This window comes from Anabrus simplex, chromosome 12 (assembly GCF_040414725.1).
Source record: "Anabrus simplex isolate iqAnaSimp1 chromosome 12, ASM4041472v1, whole genome shotgun sequence".
NCBI lineage: Eukaryota > Metazoa > Arthropoda > Insecta > Orthoptera > Tettigoniidae > Anabrus > Anabrus simplex.
In genome coordinates, this window is record NC_090276.1 from 40,593,600 (window position 1) to 40,615,597 (window position 21,998).

General features: G+C 38.5%; 1 protein-coding gene across 1 annotated transcript in view; it reads right to left on the reverse strand.

Annotated features, from left to right (window-relative positions):
- Positions 1-254: 254 nt before the first annotated feature.
- Poxm (Pox meso) overlaps positions 255-21,998 on the reverse strand; it is a 30,533-nt gene continuing 8,789 nt past the window's right edge. The window contains exons 2-3 of the mRNA XM_068229798.1: positions 18,294-18,360; positions 255-1,135 (exon numbers count right to left, since the gene is read on the reverse strand). Of these exons, the coding sequence (XP_068085899.1) occupies positions 255-1,135; positions 18,294-18,360 (948 nt within the window). The remainder of the gene's footprint in view (positions 1,136-18,293; positions 18,361-21,998) is intronic.

The following is a 21,998-nucleotide window of genomic DNA, read 5'->3' on the forward strand; positions in this document are numbered from 1 at the left end:
AACCATACCCCTAATCTCTTCTGTCCAGCCAGACAAGGAGTAAACGGACCTCTCTCTAAGGACTGTCAGAACGCTTCCTTTAATATTAGGACTATAAGTAGAATGATTCGTCGAGATTCTGATCGACAACTCCGTAACACTCCCTTGTTAGTGAAGATTCTGAGCTGCTTTTTTCACGTGAAGGTCCTCATAAAGACCGTATCAGGACCCCTATCAGCTCTGAGTCCAGTTAGTTGTGATCCTATATTAAGGTGCTATAATGTAGTTGCCTGTCCCGCCAACCCGTGATGCCCCCCCATCACAGCGCTCGAGTTGCAGCTTTGTAAATACATGTGGTAGTAGTTATAGTTCTGAGCTGCCGCTGCGGTTGTCGGGTCAGGTGTTACTGGAACTTGCCCCGCTGTTGAAGCCACGCTGGGATGCGGTGCTGCTCCTGCTCGGAAACCAGCCGCAGCGGCTGCCGCAGCTGCTGCCGCGTGGTGATGAGCGTTCGCCAGGATGTCAGTGACAGAGTGGGAAGACGGCCAGCAAGGCGGTGGAGGTGGACCTCTAGGTGCTGCTGTCGTGGCTGCCATACAATGAGGCGGCGGTGAAGGTGGTCCAGGCATCTTCCCTCCCGTGGAGACGGGCACTACAGCGCCTGCAGCGGCAGGATAAGGATATGTCGGGTAGATGCTACTGTACAGATGAGGATGATGCGCTGTCCCAGTCCCCGAATGAGCATGCACTAAGGCACCTATTTTATTTCTCAGTATGCGACTGATGGAACTCACAGATGGCACATTGAATTTATCACAGACACCATCTGATAGTAATTTATCTCGGATTTCCCACGCGAAAATGCCAGGGTCTTTCTGTTTCAGTTCTTTGATATAAGCCACTACTTTAGGCGTGGTAACCCTAGGTTTGCTCCCACCGATCGCACCAGGTAGGATCGAGCCAGTCTCGTGGTATCGCGCGAGGATCTTCGACACACAGCCGTGGGATACTCGCAGCTGCCGAGAGATGTCGCATGGGCGGATCCCAAGTTGAGCTAGTTCCACAATTCGAAGGCGGACAGCGTTCGGCAGAGGACGCCCGTTAACGAAAACTCCTCCCAGCTGGTTCACCTCGCCGTACTGCTGGCACTGAGCGTCTGCAACAAAAGAATAGAAAACAATGGTATTAAAATAATTTTACACAAAGACGACACAAAATAAACATCAATTCTAGATAACCTATAGCAGTGATGGACAATTAATAATGCACTGAGGGCCGGAATACAATAAGGACCATACTTGAGGACCAGGCAAATTAAAAGTAATTAGAGTAAAAATAAAAACACAGCAATGGCACTTTATTATAATAATAATAATAATAATAATAATAATAATAATAATAATAATAATAATAATAATAATACCGGGCAAGTTGGCCGTGTGGTCGGGGGTGCGCAGCTGTGAGCTGGCATCCGGGAGATAGTGGGTTCAAACCCCACTGTCGGCAGCCCTGAAGATGGTTTCCCGTGGTTTCCCCTTTTCGTACCAAACAAATGCTGGAGCTGTACCTTAATTAAGGCCACGGCAGCTTCCTTTCCATTCCTAAGCCTTTCCTGTTCCATCGTCGCCATAAGACCTATCTGTGTTGGTGTGACGTAAAGCAAATAATAATAATAATAATAATAATAATAATAATAATAATAATAATAATAATAATAATAATAATAATAATAATAATAATAATAATAATAATCAATATTTCGTAAAGACTACGCCTTGCATTAGCAAATATTGATCTTTTCTCTCTGCAATTCGTTTCTTTTTTTGAGTAAACTTGGCACCCCAATATATTATTATTATTATTATTATTATTATTATTATTATTATTATTATTATTATTATTATTATTATTATTATTGCTACGTGTTTTATGTCGCACCGACACAGCTAGGTTTTATGGTGACGATGGGACAGGAAAGGCCTAGGAATGGGAAGGAAGCGGCCGTGGCCTTAATTAAGGTACAGCCCCAGGATTCGCCTTGTGTGAAAATGAGAAACCACGGAAAACCATCTTCAGGGCTGCTGACAGTGGGGTTCGACTCACTATCTCTCTGATGCGACCTCAGAGCTGCGCGCTCCTAACCGCACGGCCAACTCGCCCGGTTATATTATTAGTAGGGCGGATGTTGGTGACATAAACATTACTTAAAATGATCTAGAAAACGCCCTTAAAATTATGAACAAATGCAATAAAATAAGTAAAAATGACTTTAAAATATTTCACAAAACTTTTTCTACAATCAATCACCACTGATCTGCATTCAAGGCAGTCGCCCAGGTGGCAGCTACACTATCTGTTCTTTAATTAGGCTTTTCTGAAGAATAATTTCAAAGAATATGCAAATTCTTGGTAAAATATTCGAACCCCTCACTCCTCTTCATGTAAACTAATATTTGCCCCAATTTGACAGAAAATGGTGTAAGCCTCAGAAAGAAACCACTTATCCCTTTGCGAAAATGAGTAGGCTATGTCTCCCATGGCCATCCATCAACGGCTGCTAATTTCACATGGCAACTGGCCGTAAAGCACTGCCTGCACGGTTGCTATGGTTACACTCCCGTCACACATTTTGTCACGTCGCGCTGCACAAATTTTCGGATGAACCTCAGACAAAAGATATATTTATGTCAAAATGACAGGTAGCTTGTGAAGCCTTCACCTGTAGATGTAATAATAATAATAATAATAATAATAATAATAATAATAATAATAATAATAATAATAATTAGCAGTTTCCTGCTGGCTCCGCCCGCAATGTACAAAGTATGGTGTTGTTCGTTACTATCCTCACGGATGTATTTGCAAAGTTTCGAGTTAATGAAATAAAGCACATGATCTTCTGTGGTCATAGAATGTAATATTATGTAAACAAAACACTTGAAAATACATCACACAAAGAAATTGAATTAAACGTTCCTTGGAACAACACTACGCGCCGAACTGTTAAAAAAGTCCTTCAAAGATGTTCGTCATGGAGACAAATGTACTCATAACTTTTCTCAGAATCTACCAATTTAATTTGTTATTACCTCAAAAGAAAGCGCTTGATGCACTGAGTGTTTTTAGACCAAAACGAACTGCGTACCTCAATTAGAACAAATGATACGATTGGTTCAATGAGAAAACATGTTGAAGAAATGAGACGTCAAATTGAATGTGCACTCATAACTTTCCTCAAAATCAACCAATTTGAATAGCTAAGAGCTGAAATGAAAGAGCTTGATCCACTGAGTGTTCTTAGGCGAAAACGAACTCCGTACCAGAATTAGAACCGAGGATATGATTGCTTCAAAGAGACAAAAAATTGAAAAAATCAAATAATTTGAGGAAGACGAATGTTAAGTGATTTATAGTACCAGATGGCAAATCTGTACATGAATACCTTTCAGTTAAAAGAAGAATGAAGGAATTCGACCGGATAGAATGGCCGGATGAATGACTTAAGTTTTCATAATTTTTTTTAAAATATACTGTATAGATAATAATAGAGCCTCCGTGGCTCAGACGGCAGCGCGTCGGCCTCTCACCGCTGGATACCGTGGTTCAAACCCCGGTCGCTCCACGTGCTGGACAAAACGGAGGCAGGACAGGTTTTTCTCCGGGTACTCCGGTTTTCACTGTCATCTTTCATTCCACCAACACTCTCCATTCTCATTTCATAGCATCTATCATTCATTAAAAATCACTTTGGGAGTGGCGACCCCATCGTACTAATAGTCTATACCTGCTTCATTCATTCCATCCCTGACCCGGTCAATGACTGGAAAACAGGTTGTAGGTTTTCATTTTCATTTTCATAGATAATAATAACAGATAAATATGTCTCCGAACATTTGGGGACGGTATGACAAGTTATTATTTTGACTTTCCTGCTTACTTTAGCTTCTCTTGTCTATTTGAAAGTTTAATGCATATTTATGGGTATTTTTTGCTGTCATTTACGTATTAAAATTAATCCATGAAAATATAATTCTAATTATTATTATTATTATTATTATTATTATTATTATTATTATTATTAACAACTATATTGCAAATGGGAAATATCCCGGTGGCAATGGACACTTACAGTAATGTAATAATAAAGTAAAGTTAACATAATTACCCAGCAACAAACAAACAAACAAACAAACAAGAGTACAACAAGCAAATATATGGAAAGAAAATATTATAATAATTACTACTAGTTTAACATTCTAAATCCACCATCATCATATACAACTTCGCTCACAACTTAAGTATTTCCAGTACTTAACACTACGAATTACAATACTATAGACCGGGCGAGTTGGCCGTGCGGTTAGGAACGCGCAGCTGTGAGTTCGCATCCGGGAAATAGTGGGTTCGAACCCCACTGTCGGCAACCCTGAAGATGGTTTTCCGTGGTTTCCCATTTTCACACCAGGCAAATGCTGGGGCTGTACCTCAACTAAGGCCACGGCCGCTCCTTCCCATTCCTAGGCCTTTCCTGTCCCATCGTCGCCATAAGACCTACCTGTGTCGGTGCGACGTAAAGCAAAATAGAAAAAAAAAGACAATACTATATATTGAACTTACTACTGCTTAACACTACAAGTGATAATAATAAAGAACGTACTACCCAACAACTATTTTACAACAAATCGAATACAAAAAAGCAATTCCATGAAAAGAAATACTACTAGTTAAATATTCTAAATGCATCATCTTTTACAGTTTCATACGCAACTTAATTATTTCCAATACTTAACACCAATGGATTGCATTCTATTTTTTTTAACCATAACGCAACAGCCCCGTAGAGCCATGGCCTACCAAGCGAACGCTGCTCAACGCGAAGGCCTGCAGATTACGAGGTGTCGTGTGGTCAGCACGACGAATCCTCTTGGCCGATGTTCTTTGGCTTTCTAGACCTAGGGCAGCTATCTCACCGTCAGATAGCTCCTCAATTGTAATCACGTAGGCAGAGTGGATCTCGAAACAGCCTTGAGATCCAGGTAGAAATCCCTGACCTGGTCGGAAATCGAACCTGGGGCCTCCAGGTAAGAAGCAGGTACGTTACCCCTACACTGCGTTCATCATATAGAGAACAATTTCATTTTAATTTTAAAAAATATCCACAGCCTGTTTCCAGCCATACGACCGGTGCAGGAATTGAATGAAACCCCATCTAGCGGCGAGGATAGGAATTGTGCCGGCTGCCGAAGCTTGTCGCTCTTCCCGTGGTCAACGATTAATGACTGGCAGATGAAATCCCCCTGTGGGTGTGGGCGCTAGGATAACACCCACGTATCCCCTGCCTGTCGTAAGAGGCGACTGAAAGGGGCCCCAGGGGCTCTGAACATTGGAGCGTGAGTTGGTGACCATGGGACCCTTAGCTGAGTCCTGGCACTGCTTCCACTCACTTGTGCCAGGCTCTTCACTTTTATCTATCCTATCCGACCTCCCTTGGTCAACACTTGCTCTTTTCCGACCCCGACGGTATTACGTATGGAGGCCTAGGGAGTCTTTCAATTTCACGCCCTTTGTGGCCCTTGTCTTCCTTTGGCCGATATCTTCATTTTTCGAAGTATCGAATCCCTTCCATTTTTCTCTCTGATTAGTGTTATATAGAGGATGGTTGCCAAGTTGTACTTCCTCTTTAAACAACAATCACCACTACCACCTGGCAGATGAAATGATACTGGAGAGTGTTGCTGGAATGAAGGGTGGCACGGAAAATCGGAGTACCCGGAGAAAAATCTGTCTCGCCTCCGCGTTGTCTAGCACAAATCGCACATGAAGTGACCGGTTTTGAACCATGGAACCCAGTGGTGGAGGCCGGCGCGCTGTTGCCTGAGCCACGAAGGCTTCATAATAATTTAATAGATAAAAAAATAACTTTTTTTACAAACAGTATTCTAGTATTTCACAAATCTCTCTCCACAAACCAACTGGTCGAGAGGGATGCCGTGTACCGTACCAGCTACGTAAGTTTAAGTACTAAAATGTGATACTGCCTATTTCCTATATTTCAAATGCTTAAGTGCGTACCTAAATTGCGGCCTCTAATTACATGTTATTTATTGTGTATGCTTTGAAAGGATCACCTAATTGGAGCATAATGAGGCATTAATATGGCTGCCCTAAAAACGTGCCGCGTCAGGTCATAAGCGATACTCTGCTATAAATTTAATTAAATCCCTATTAGGTGCGCTTTATAAGGCCATAATTATCTAATCGGAATCCCTGATAATGAGCTAAGTTCAGTTTGATTACATTTCGTAATAGGATTCATGTAACAAAGTTGATAATACCTTACTCTAGGACGCTCTGAAGCATATTTCCTAAACTGTAATATCTGAAGCCATCTATTTCAGTTTTCATTCAGTTAATGCATAACTGTTAAATTTATAAAATACATGAAAAACAAACTGTAAAACAGAAACATCTTAATTAATACAGAATGACATGTTTCGTTCTTCAAAGAACATCATCAGATTCTATCAAATCACACTCAAATTTTTAGAAATTTATAAACATTTATATTTATTTCTTTTTAAATATTTAGGAATTCATTAAGATTAGTTTCGGCAGACTGAATAACCTAACAGTTATAACTAGGTAAATTATATTTCCTAATTTCACTGATCTGTGAATCTGCCATATACACAAATGAGATAAACGTGCGATGCGCTATAATTACAGTTGTCTTTATTTAGCGTTTTCATTTGGTACTAAGATTAACCACTAATTAGTAAAGCTTAATAACATAATCTTCATTGCAAAATATTTGATCAGCCTTAACCTTAGAAACTGGAATGTCACAGGGTAGTGTTTTAGCCCCAATTCTTTTTAGTTTATATTTAAATGACATCTCAGAAAGACTTCAGTTTTGGAAATACCATCTGTATACTGACAATATCCAAATAGACTATCATTCCCCTGTTAAAAAACAACGATTTTTCAATAAAGCAAATTAATGATGATCTGATTAATTTAAAAAATATGCCGCCGAAAACTTTCTCATTATTAATCCGAATTAAACGCAAGCAATAATCGCTGGCCAAACAAGATTCATAACTAAACTAAAAAACAGCAATATCCCTATCTTAGAACAATGTTGTGTTAATATTACTTTCGTAAGTTATGATTTCCATCATGACCCGTATTGACAAGCAATTATTCTTCACATTTTTGGAAAAAGGATCCATCAATTCACTACTCATTTATTTAAAGGTTAAATGGAAGTAGTTTCAATCTGCCTAGAACCGTAGCATTTTTTAATAGTGCATTCTGGTTTCAATGCAAACCACAACTGAAGACTAAGTAAAACTGCAAATTTAGATTTGATTTTATAACACTCAAACTTATGTACAGTATATGATTTTGTGTTAATGTCTTGTCAATGACTTGTAGGCAGGTTGAAATTAGTTCCATGTGATATTTTCATGTTTTTTATAGTTGGCATCATTTAATAAATGAGTATTAAATAGGCCGATCCTTGTAATATTACTTTCTCGAACACACTAAAAATCATCGATATAATTATGACTGAAAATCTAAATTAGAATGAACACATAAGAAATGTAAATTTAAACTAAATTTAAACATTAGATTGGTTCAGACATTCACAGTCACGTTATTTAATTATTGTGATGTTGTACATATTGATGCGGCTATTGAACGGGACAGTAAGCCCCACAAAAATCATTAAATTCATGTAAAAGATTCATATTTTTCATAAAATGACTCTACTCATGTAGCATCATATTTTGAAAGACTAGGCTGATAAAAAATTCAACGAAGTACGTAAGTTACACACAAATACTCCAGTTTAGAGACTTTTGAATGAATCACAACCCAAACCAACACTTCCCTCCTGTCACGACTATAATACAAGTTCCAACTCTCTCACCACTGCCATTCCCAACAACAAAAATACTATTTTCAACCGCTCGTTCCAAGTGTCGGGTGGCAGACTCTGTTCCAGTGAATATTAGAAAATCTACTAACTTTAGATGTACTTGCCGAAATTATTTTCTAAACTCTAAAACTGCCTAAATGAATAATGTATGATTGAGTGAGTAAATGGTATTATTTGTTCTTAAGATTTTAAGTTAGACTACACAAATATACATACAGTAGAGAAATTAAATTAAGTTGCGTTTGTAATGTAGGATTATTATAAGGTTTAATTTGTTTGTTTGTAATATATCAAAATTATCATAACTGCGCCATTAATAACTACGTTAATAACAACTATTACCAGCAGGCCACCCATGCAAATTTCACAATTTTGTTACACAACTTAAATGCATTAGAGACCATCATTTTGATATTTACATAGATCGTTCTCGGATTTGCAAGGAAAATGTTATATGGCTTGTAGGGTGTGCTTTTGTTGTTTTAAAGGATAGTATCGAGATTGATGCTGAAAAGTTCAGATTGTCTTCAGAATGTTCAATATTTCATGCAGAATTCTGTGCTATACAACAGGCAGTTGAATAGATTAAGAGTCACAATTATTGTAATGCATGGGCATTTCTCAGGCTGCTTTGAATGCAGTTCAAGACCGAATATAATTTACATCCGATTGCAGTTAATATAAGATCACATGTTAGACTACAACAAGCTTATCTGAATGAAATGGGTAAGAAGTCATAACGGCACAGATTGCTGATGAACTTGCCAAAGAAGTTCGACAAGTGCCCTATGCCATTTATGACAAAAGAACTGAAAACGTATACGGAGAATATGTGGAATCATCTATGGATAACTAACTCACTAAGTCAGCTTACAAGGAATTTATTATTTCCGAATATCCAAGATAGACTGAAAAGTAGATTACTAACACATGACCATATTTTAATACATTTCATGTCAGGCCATGGAAAATTTGGGTCATATTTTGAGAGGTTTAGGACCAATATATACGGAAGCCCTACACTTGTACTTGTGAAATTATTGACTGTCCCATTTTTGAAAGAAGTAGTTTTGTTTTATGAATAATTATGTTGATCTTGTTAATTTTGTACTTAGATAGCCTATATTAGAACACGACACTGAAGATGTTGCGGAAGTTGGTTAACTTTTAAGTATTTATAAATATTAATAATAACTTATACTATTTATACAATGAAAATGTATTATTTTATTTAAACTATATGAATTGAGAAATGTTAATGGAATTAAACCATTAAAATAAAAAGTTAGCAGCTTTGATTTGATCAACACATTTCTTTAATTGGAAATAAGTTTCATTAATATTATTAACAGTAAAACACCTCTATTTATGGTTTCAATTAAAGGTAAAAAAAGGATGTAATAATCTAAGATGTATTTATCATTTATGTTTTAGTATAGAAATAGAATAAATTTATTTATTTATTTATGGTCTTATCTTCTTTGGTATTTCTAAACCAGGGAATTGTGGTTTTGAGGTTTGAATAAAAAAGACCATTATGTAGTGCAGAAACATAGCCTAGGCCATGTCTTTTGATTGAACAACCCCAGTAAATCATGTCACTGCATATCATTTTATTATAACAAGGATTATGATTTCACTGTTTGCTTCTTTGTATGAATAATTTGAGACTTTTAAATGATTTTAGAGATTTTTTTCATATTTCTTGTCTTCACTGTAGGCTATGTGAATGAACTTCAATACAGACCATTATAAACTTTGCAGAGTATTCGTTTAAAAGAATTACTATTATATTAATTATGTTATATTTAATGAATGGTCCTAAACCTAAAATTAAAATTATAAATATTTATCATATTTTCAATGACATTTAAACTCTATGTAACAAAGTGCCCCGCTGTGGGGCATGTTGTTACAGAATACTTAAGCGGATAAAAATGCGTCGATCAACAAATGTGTGTATGTTCTAGAATTTTTCAACCCCTATTCTTATGATAAAGGTTCATTATTTCTATCAGCAAGATCGAAATATCGTTAACCTTAACATGAAAAATAATGAAAATCAAAAATCGTAACAACATGCCCCGGTCTCCCCTACTGCATATCCAACTGTCTATTGATATCAGTGCTATCCAGCGCATAGCCTCAAGTTGTCGATTAATAGCAAATACAGACTGCAAGTACAGACATGACCAAATTGCAAAAAAACATTCGTCGGAAATTAGCCCGAAAAAAAATAACTTTATCCATTGTGTTAAAGCATATTGGAAGTACAAACCCCAATCGGTCTTGGAAAGTGAAAATTACAAACTTTACTAGGATAGAAGTATCATCAATGATAAAAATATTACCTGAAATAAGCCAGATATAACTTTTATAGATGAAAACAAGAAAATCTGCTTCATAATTGACATTAGCCTGCCCTAAACCTCACAACCTTCAATCAAAACATACAGATTAGGTATCCAAGTATACAGAAATAAAAATCATATGGAAACTGAACAATCTTATTATCATTCCAGTAGTAATTGGATGTAATGGTATTATACTTACTACATAGGAGCATTGAAGCACTTAACCTCCACCTTCTCACTTACAAAGCACCAATCCGGGCCACTTGCCGTATAGTAGGGAAGTTTATTGGCATGAACTATCCATCATTTACAGAGGACTGATGAAAATCGTCCACTAATAATTTTCAATTTATATCCTATAAATATCTGTCAAATTTATTTTTCAACATTGTATGTAAATATATATGTATGGGGCATATATGCGTATGTATTAAATAGTACTTCCTCCATGTACATTGTACCGAAGAAGCACATAAACCCAGTTGTAAAATAGTGGATTATATAACAGGAGACCAAAAATAGAAGAAAATTAAAGTGCCCAATGGTAAATCTGTACGGATGGAAGTAAAAGCGAGGAAGTATTGGAAGCAGGAATAGCTATATACAAATCAAATAAGTTGATATACCAACTCAAATTTGAACTCCACGACAGATGTTCGAACAATCGGGCGGAGAAATTCGCCGTAATAAAAGCTATGGAATCTTTAGGAACAACATGGGTAGAAGATAACGAAGATAAAAAAGCAACTATACACAAGGACAGTAGAATAACAAATAACTCCATAGTGGATTACTAAAACCATAACGACCTAACTGAGAAAATAAGGAAAACTATAGCAACACTTAAAATAAATAAACAGTAAACAATTGAAATGGGATAAGGCCCATGTTGGTGTACAAGGTAATGAGCTGGCTGGTAAACTAGAAAAGGTGGCAGTATGACAAATTATCCATCAACACAGTTCAATGTAACCTCAGGAAAGAGCCTATTAACGTCCGGCACCGAAAATGGGAAGAAACTTCAAAAGGTACAATCACAAATCAATTCTGTCCAACAGATGAAGGTAGACTAACAACCAAAATCAACCAATGACAATAATAGTAACCGGCCATGGAAACATCGCATCATATCTGCACAGCTATAGGATTGTACGCAGTCCCGAGTGTTCCTGCAACAGAGGACCCCAAACTATTCGAGTGTAGTGAAGTGAAAAGTGAGAGAGAAATGTTAATAAACAGTGTTATTATGGTAGGCAACTGGCCAATGTAAAAGTCTATCCTAATCAAAAAGTATTCAAAATTTGTGAACTCTTCAAACTTTCAAGCATTGAAAAAGGGTCAAGAACAATGGCCATCACCAAATATGTCCAGCTCCATGGCTAAATGGTTAGCGTGCTTTGGTCACAGGAGTCCTGGGTTCGATTCCGGGCAGGGTCGAGAATTTTAACCATCATTGATTAATTTCTCTGGCACGGGGGCTAGGTGTATGTGTCGTCTTCATCATCTTTTTATCCTCATCATGACGCGCCGGTCGCCTACGGGCGTCAAATCAAAAGACCTGTCATCAGATACTCTCGACTCTAAAAGCCATACGCCATATTTTAATTTCATCACCAAATATGTATGCTAAGATGTAATCAATGCTTTTCACACAAATGTATATTAAAAAAATTGATGAAAACTAAAGTCAGTCAGTCCGGTCATTCTATCCGGTCGATTTCCTTCATTCTTCTTTTTTAACTGAAAGGTATTCATGCACAGATTTGTCATCAGGTACTATAAATCACTTAACTTCCGCCTTCCTCAAATTATTTTGATTTTTTCAATTTTTTGTATCTTTGAAGCAATCATATCTTTGGTTCTAATTAAGGTACGGAGTTCGTTTTGGCCTAAGAACACTCAGTGGATCAAGCTCTTTCGTTTCAGCTCTTAATTATTCGAATTGGTTGATTCTGAGGAGAGTTATGAGTGCACATTCAATTTGACGTCTCATTTCTTCAACATTTTTTTCTCATCGAAGCAATCATATCTTTCGTTCTAATTGAGTTACGCGGTCCGTTTTGGTCTAAAAACACTCAGTGAATCAAGCGCTTTCTTTTGAGGCAGTAACTACTTAAATTGGTAGATTCTGAGAAAAGTTATGAGTACATTTGTCTCCATGACGAAGATCTTTGAAGGACTTTTTAACAGTTCGGCGCGTAGTGTTGTTCCAAGGAACTTCTAATTCAATTTCTTTTGTACATTGCGGGCGGAGCCAGCGGGAAACTGCTAGTATTAGTTAAATGCATGTAGTGCTACGCATGTAGTGGAGCATGCAGAGACTATATAATAATAATAATAATAATAATAATAATAATAATAATAATAATAATAATAATAATAATAATAATAATAATAATAATAATAATAATAATAATAATAATTAATAATAATAATAATAATAATAATAATAATAATAATAATAATAATAATAATAATCCGACTCGTTGTCTGAACGATCATCGTACTGGCCTTCGGTTCAGAGGGTTCCGGGTTCGATTTCCGGCCGGGTCGGGGATTTTAACCTTAATTGGTTAATTCCAATGGCACGGGGGCTGGATTTATGTGTTGTCTTCATCATCATTTCATCCACATCACGACACGCAGGTCGCCTACGGGAGTCAAATACAAGGACCTGCACCTGGCGAGCCGAACCCGTCCTGGGTTAATAATAATAATAATAATAATAATAATAATAATAATAATAATAATAATAATAATAATAATAATAATCACACTGTGGGGTCATCCATAACCTTGCCATCCTACGATCATCCCTTGCTGCTATTCAGTCTAGCTTGGGTGATATTTGCAGTGCCAATAACACTCGAACATTTCTCTCTGTTTACTGTGAGTTGCTTGTGACTTTGTGTCACATACGACCACACATTGTGGTTTGTGTAACAATGATTTGTTGATGGTTGTTTTAGTATTTAAGTGAATAACTGTTTAAAATAGAACAAAACGTTTAGTTCTTCTCCCGGGTGGAACCATGTTGTTGTTTTCTGTGCTTTCAGTACAGTTTCATTTTTAAATAGTTGCCTAAATTTCGTCTAAATTTTTAAGTGGGTCATCTGTGTCTTCAGAATATACTTTGTATCATGAAAGAGACAGGGTGTGGGTCTAAAGTTAAATAAAAAGCTTTTAATAATATTTTATAAAGTTGTATTGTAGTTAGATATTATACTATTTCTCGGTTAATCAAAATTTTTAAAAAAATAAGTCTTAGCAGACAAAGTACGGGTCCCCATTCCAAGAAAAGTGTAAAATTAAGGGGCCGCAAAGTTCTCAAATTGTGAATCTTAGATAGCTCTGTCAAACTTAAAAAAAATCGAAAATCACCTCCGGCCTAAATGCAGTTCCGGAAAAACAGCCTAAAATCGCTTCTTTCTTTAAATAATAATGTTATTGGCTTTACGTCGCACTAACTACCTTTTCGGTTTTCGGAGACGCCGAGGTGCTGGAATTTTGTTCCGTAGGAGTTCTTTTACGTGCCAGTAAATCTACCGACACGACCTTCAAATACCACCGGACTGAGCCAGGATCGAACCTGCCAAGTTGGGGTCACAAGACCAGCCACTCAGCGCTTGTTTCGTTAACCTCCGGCGTTTTTTTTGTTTTTTTTTTGAAAAATGTACACAGCGGATGTTTTTATAAGGGCTTAAGTGAAACTCTGCATTGACTCACATTAGCGCTCGTAGTGGTAGATAAAGGCAAACTGTTTTTCTAATCACGGCCGACTTGATGCGTCGCTCTAGCTGGCAAGGAGCGCAGCGAGGTGTCAAGTCGGCCGTGATCTAACCGACGGGAATAAATGATTAAGAAAAGGATTGTAATTTTTAGGAACAAATAAAGAATATATTCCCATACTTTATTATATTTTATTCACCTAAAATTCGAAGCTCATATCATCAGGATATTTTCAACATTGAGTTGCTTGCATGCATTTTGCTGTGGATTTTTAATTCATACTTCCAGTTACAGACAAAGAATTGGTTTTAATCGACTAATTTTCTTTGTCACTTTTATCTCCATTTTTGATGCTTTCATTCGTCTTGATACCTTGGCTGGGTGCCCGCGCCGCCCAGCCCTAGTTACGGCACTGTGTGCAACTTGTATTTGTCATTACTAAGAGCTGGATGGTTGACATACTGAGCAGCAGACTTATTTAGCAGGTTGTGTTGTGTAGCTAATTATCAACCCCGCGCCGGTCGTGTTCGCAGCGGTGGAGAGGTCATGTTTCAAGCGAGCCGGCTTCTAGCAAACATTCCACCGCTTGGCGTAGCCGGTATCAGGTGTCTAACCGCGCCTAATATCTTAACAAATATTTAGTTAACACAGGACAGCCACTTTCTAATGCTATTCGTGGTGCAATAATACACCTATAATTACCTTAACCTTACGTTCTTTTAATTATTTGTATAAACAAAACTAATTACATTTTTGTGAGCATTGTTTCAATGGAAGGACACGAATTCTGCAATTCAGAAAAAGTCGAAGAAGTGTCCACTAATCCTCCTACCCGAAGTCAGCAACTTACCCTTCAGGTACAACAGTGCGTGTAAGGGCTTTTTCGCCAAACAGGTGCCTCCGGCTAGTTTGTAGTTAGAGCATAGTAGAGGTGAATCAGCGGTAGAGTGTCGGCCTCCGGATCCCAAGATAGCGGGTTCAAACCCGGCAGAGGTAGTCGGATTTTTGAAGGGCGGAAAAAAAGTCCATTCGACACTCCATGTCGTACGATGTCGGCATGTAAAAGATCGCTGGTATTTACCCGACAAAATTCATTAAATCTCAGGCATAGACGCCCAAGAGAGTTTCGGTTTACTCGGTCTGCCATCTAGTGCGGGCGTAGAGTAAAACAGAACGTCGAAATTGACGAGCAGACAGCCAGATCGCGTCAAATTGAAATGTCTGCACACGGTAGCTGAGGCCATACGATTAGACCTATTATTATTATTTTTTGAGGTGAATCTAGTGGCGAGAAAATAAGGTAGGCCCCCTACTGAAAAGTATTGTTAGACGTAGAGGATAGTGATAGTTAAGATGGACAACAGTGTAAAAGTAATGTACAGGTCCTACCAAAAGGGTTAAAAACACCTGCATTTTTCATGAACATGATTCATGAAAATGAAAACCTGCAACCTGTTTTCCAGTCATTGACCGGGTCAGGGATGTAATGAATGAAGCAGATATAGGCTGTTAGTACGATGGGGTCGCCACTCCCAAAGTGATTATTAATGAATGACAGATGCTATGAAATGAGAATGGAGAGTGTTGGTGGAATGAAAGGTGACAGGGAAAACCGGAGTACCCGGAGAAAAACCTGTCCCACTTCCGCTTTGTCCAGCACAAATCTCACATGGAGTGACCGGGATTTGAACCACTGTATCCAGCGGTGAGAGGCCGACGCGCTGCCGTCTGAGCCACGGATGCTACGAACATGATTCTTGTCCTTAAATTTTGGTCTCAGGCATACGATTTTTCAATTTTTTTTTTTTTTTTTACAGGGAACTAGTACATATTTAGAGAAACATTTAATGACATTTTCATTAAAATATCAGTTTTGAAGTTCTAATTTTGTTTTTGTTTTTATAGTTGGAAAGAAAAATAGCTATTTGTAAATACTTGAGGAGAATATGGGGATTACACTAATGTAATGGAAAAATGAAATGGTGTATGGCTTTTAGTGCCGGGGGTGTCCAAGGACAAGTTCGGCTCGCCAGATGCAGGTCTTTTGATTTGACACCCGTTGGTGACCTGCGCGTCGTGATGAGGATGAAATGACGATGAAGACAACACATACACCCATCCCCCGGACCAGCGGAATTAACTAATTATGGTTAAAATTCCCGACCCTGCCGGGAATCGAACCCGGGACCCCTGTGGCCAAAGGCCAGCACGCTAACCATATAGCCATGGAGCCGGACAATGTTATGGAAAAACACAGATACATAAGAACCTCGTTTATCCGGATTGAGTGGGACTGGAACTGATCCGGATTATAGAAAATCCGGTTAATCCGGAAACAACTAGAAAACAAATGCAGTAAATGTTATATAATCTATTAACATAAGTTGTACAGTTATATATTTTTTGTACAATTGAAGAAAAGGTATAAGAAAACTTTTCGTATATTTACGACTCTGATTTATGCACTAAAATAATGTGTAAGTTTTTTTCTTTCTGTTTTACATTTGTATAGCGTTTGCGCGCAGCATGATCACTAACAACATTTCTGCCGGTGTGGATTCAGTCCAGGAGTCTAAATAGGCCATCAGTTTGTCCAGCTGCATTGCTGCCTCTCCATGAGTCATTGTTTCTTCTGATGGAGTGCTGGTTTCATTTTCGAATTCACCATCAGTGAAGAGCGTTGCATTCGGAAGAGCGTGGGTTCAAATCTCACCTCGACCGTACTGGGAATGGTTTTCCACGGTTTCCCATTCTCAATTCCAGGTGAACGCTGGGATGGTACCTTTGATAGACCCTGGCCGAATTATTTCCAATTCCTCTCCTTAACTATCCTTGGCGGAAAAGACATTCAAAAAGAATCGACGTCGTAAAAGAAATACTGTACAAGTAAAAATAAATCTTTATTATTTTGGATCCGGATTAATCGGAGATTCGGATTAATGAGGGCCGGATAAACGAGGTTCTTCTGTACCTGTAAAATATTCAATTCAATTGTAATAGAGCAGCAGAATAGTTTCCATTTTTAAAAATTCCCCCGTTTTATAGCTCACAATAGAACCACAAAAAGAGGTAAAAAAAAGCAAACATTCCTTGAACTTGGCTGGAGAGGAGACCCATCAAGCTACTACAACTACTACTACAACATAGCGGGATATTTAAAGAAATCATATGCCCCCACTCCATAAGAGCACTGCGAAAAGGTTTACAATTTAATCCAGGCTTTTGGCACGTGATCTTGTGGTTAGAAATTGTATTCTATCAACTCGCATACCCTGCCGGCCAACATTCTAATATTAACTTTTTTTTCGACCAGTGGGACTTGAGTCGGCTAACCACGATGTCAGACCATATACACTTTACAATTGTTTATAATTTTTTGCTCTACAATTGTTCTAGTGAAGTGGAACTCCGTCGGGCGTCTTAGGCTAGAGAAGACCTTTACTGATCGCCCGGAGGAAACTTTCGATTTTAAGAAATCAGCAAAGAGTATTAAAAATTCAACACCCTGACTGAAAAATGTAAATCAGGGCCCTTTATATAATTGATTTTCCTTCATTTTAGGACACACAGAACCAGCCATTCATAAGGAGAACCAAGTCACAAAAATCGTGCTGACTCGTGTGATTCTGGATGATGCCTGATGATGATTATGCTTGTTGTCGAAAGGGGCCTAACGTCTAGGTCAACAACCCCGTGTAATTCTCTCTGTAAATTCACTTTCTGTGGATTAAGGGACACGCTGGAATTGAAGACAACAAAACACGAAGCTCGCTTGCGATCAATTCCATTTCCTTACAAAGACGTGGCCACGAGAAACGATCAAGAAGAGATCTTCACAAAGGACGACATTATGCAGCGCTTCAAGCCAATATTCATACAAAATGATAGCTCTCCAACATCAAACTCAATAGACGTCAACTCACGTCACTAACACGCTTGAGAGTGGATGTTATGCCAACCATGTGCACCGTATTGAAGTGTAGGACTCACTCACGTGTGAATATAGAATGAAATAGAATACTCCCATCCCCTAGACTAGTATTTTTCTTCTTCTTCTTCTTCTTCTTCTTCGCCTTCTGCTGCTGCTGCTTCTAGGTTCGAATTGGCCCTCTTTGGACCACGCTTGTTCAACTGTTGGGCTTTGATCTTCGCCCAGTATCGTCGCATTTTCTGTCGGAGCAACTCCTTTCCTTCGTTTGTCCAGGAGGTACCTTTCTTCCGAGGTTTTTCCTTATATCCATGGACTTCTTTCAGGGTATGTCGTACAGATCGTCTATCTTAAATACCTGATATCCCCAGTTCTTCAATGTCCTTTTCAGTTTCTGTCAGCCAAGTGGTACGGATCTTATTGTTCTGCCACAAGATGAACAGACGATTGGTCAGTGTTTTGGGAGGCTGTCTTACTATATGGCCATATAAAGCTACTCTCCCTTTCCTAGCACAATCAGAGAGCCTCTCTCTATGTTTGTAGAGCTCGGAATTGTGTCGTTTACGGAATTCCTCATCTTCCTTTACCGGACCAAAGATCTTCCTGAGAATTCTCCCTGTCTGACTTCCATTTTTCCCATCAGACTTTTTCGGTTCAATGAAAGACACTCAGTGGCATACCAAGCTTCTAGTCGTATGACTCACGTGTAGTGCTTCCAGTTCAGATTGTGTGATAGGCATTATTTATACGTATTCTTTGTCAGTCGATAGGTCAGTTCCAATGTGTTGACTCTCATGGATAATGATGGTTTTTCTGATAACGTGGGTTTAATCCATACGCCGAGATACTTGAATTGCTCAGTCCTCTTGATTTTCCCCCTTTCTAGTAGTATCGCTCTGCTAGCTTCTTTGTTGTTGATGAAGAACTCTGTTTTCTCCAACGCCACTTGAAGACCCACTTTGGCTGCCTGTCTTCTGTGGCAATTGACCTGTGTCGTTGCTGTACCCAGCCAATCGGCAATCAGCGGCATGTCGTCAGTGAAGGCCAGTCAATCTACAAACCAGCCTTTCCTTCATAAGAAGGTATATCCCACTCTGGACACCCAAGTTGGTTAGTACTTTGCGCCTCCTCTCACAACCTTTTCAAGTACGCTGTTGAAAATACGTGGAATCCATCCCCTTGTCTCACCCCTGCTTTTGTATCGAAGATTTATTACATTTAGTCTATCTATTATTACATTTACCGTTAAAATTAAGCATGGTAACTGTTTGCACCCATTCACCAAATTCTCATTCCCCCCCCTAGATGAAAAACAGTATTATATAAGCTATCTTACCCTCCCTTAGTTAAAGCAGTGTTTACTTTTTATTTTTATATAAATCTGTCTTATGACTGGGGCTTATCAGAACAATTGTATAAAGTAACGCAACAAAATGTGCGACGGAAATGTAACCATAACAACCGTGCAGGCAGTGATGTAAGGTATGGATGGACGGCCAGACAGTGTTACCTAGCAATAGTGCAGGCAGTGATGTAAGGTATGGATGGATGGCCAGACAATGTTACCTAGCAACCGTGCAGGCAGTGATGTAAGGTATGGATGGATGGCCAGACAATGTTACCTAGCAACCGTGCAGGCAGTGATGTAAGGTATGGATGGATGGTCAGACAGTGTTACCTAGCAATAGTGCAGGCAGTGATGTGAGGTATGGATGGATGGTCAGACACTGTTACCTAGCAATAGTGCAGGCAGTGATGTAAGGTATGGATGGATGGCCAGACAGTTACCTAATAACCGTGCAGGCAGTGATGTAAGGTATGGATGGACGGCCAGATAATGTTATCTAGCAAGCGTACAGGCTATGCCTTATAGCTAGAGGTCATTTGAAATTAGCAGCAGTTGATGAATGGCCATTACCGGGAGATATATTTATGATCATTTGCTTTTCGCAAAGGGACAAGTGGTTTCTTTTTATTTTATTTTATTTTGCCACTCTATTTTTAATATACAAAATAATTTTACTGTCCAACCCGGTGCGATCCATTCTTTGTTTCAAAGTTTTATGATCCTATAAAATTCGTTCCCTCTTTTATTTTTTTGCTTTTGAATCACCACCGATGTATTTGAGTCTGTCTCCCCACACATTTTCAACAGAAGTGCCGTTAAATTATTTACCCACGTAACAAACAATAGTTCTCATCACGTTTCTCTCTCTGACCCTTCATAGATATCCAATACCCACAACATCATACCTCTTACTTCTATATTCGCAAGTCTTTCTTTATTTATTGTCAACATTCTTTTTTTCTTCATACAATTCCAGTAAAGTGTTTTTGGTCCCACATTCTGACTTCATCATCTGCCTCTCAATATCATTCACTCGAATATTTATTTTCTTACTCAGCTTCTTTTCTTCGTTCCGAATCTCTTTATTCCAGTAGTCTCCCATACCTATTCTACCCAGCCAATTTTTCACTTTAGTTCACTAGATAACTGGCCGCATGAGGCCCGCGAGGCCACATTTTGTGGCCCTCGAAAGCTTTTTGAAAAGAAATGCACAGAAATGACAAGCAACTCAATGTTGAAACCATCCTAGGGATATGAGCGACGAATGTTAGATAAATAAAATATAATAAAGTAGATAATATATTCTTTATTTATTCCTAAGAATTACAATCCTTTTCTTAATCATCGTTACCTGATCGATTAGATCAGCAGTTTGCCTTTTACTACCACTAATGTGAGTCAGTGCATTGTTTCACTTAAGCACCACTACGAGCGCTAATGTGAGTCAGTGCATTGTTTCACTTAAGCACCACTACGAGCGCTAATGTGAGTAACTGCATTGTTTCACTTAAGCACCTCTACGAGCGCTAATGTGAGTCAGTGCATTGTTTCACTTAAGCACCTCTACGAGCGCTAATGTGAGTCAGTGCATTGTTGCACTTAAGCACCTCTACGAGCGCTAATGTGAGTCAATGCATTTTTTCCCTAAACACCTCTATGAGCGCTAATGTGAGTGAATGCATTGTTTCACTTAAGTACCTCTACGAGCCCTAATGTGAGTCAGTGCATTGTTTCACTTAAGCACCACTACGAGCCCTAATGTGAGTCAGTGCATTGTTTCACCTAAGCACCTCTACGAGCGCTAATGTGAGTCAATGCATTGTTTCACTTAAGCACCACTACGAGCCCTAATGTGAGTCAGTGCATTGTTTCACTTAAGCGCCACTACGAGCGCTAATGTGAGTCAGTGCATTGTTTCACTTAAGCACCACTACGAGCGCTTATGTGAGTCAATGCATTGTTTCACTTAAGCACCACTACGAGCGCTTATGTGAGTCAGTGCATTGTTTCACCTAAGCACCACTACGAGCGCTTATGTGAGTCAATGCATTGTTTCACTTAAGCACCACTACGAGCCCTAATGTGAGTCAGTGCATTGTTTCACCTAAGCACCTCTACGAGCGCTAATGTGAGTCAGTGCATTGTTTCACTTAAGCACCACTACGAGCGCTAATGTGAGTCAATGCATTGTTTCACTTAAGCACCACTACGAGCACTAATGTGAGTCAGTGCATTGTTTCACTTAAGCACCACTAAGAGCGCTAATGTGAGTCAATGCATTGTTTCACTTAAGCACCACTACGAGCACTAATGTGATCAGTGCATTGTTTCACTTAAGCACCACTACGAGCGCTAATTGTGAGTCAGTGCATTGTTTCACTTAAGCCCTTATAACTACATTCGGTGTAGACATTAAAAAAATAAACACCTGAAGGTATTGAACCAAGAAACATATTATAGAAATAATTATGTAAAGAAGTTAATTTTGCTGCATTCAGGCTGGAAGTTATTTTCGAAACTTGGGTTTTTAGAGTCAAACAGTCAACATTTAAGAATATTTTAAGAAATTAAGAAAAATAGTTCATAGTTCGTTCAAAAAATGTAATTTTTACAGTCTTTACAGGCCCATGTTAATAATAATGTTATTTGCTGTACGTCCCACTAACTACTTTTTAAGGTCTTCGGAGACGCCGAGGTACCGGAATTTAGTCGCGC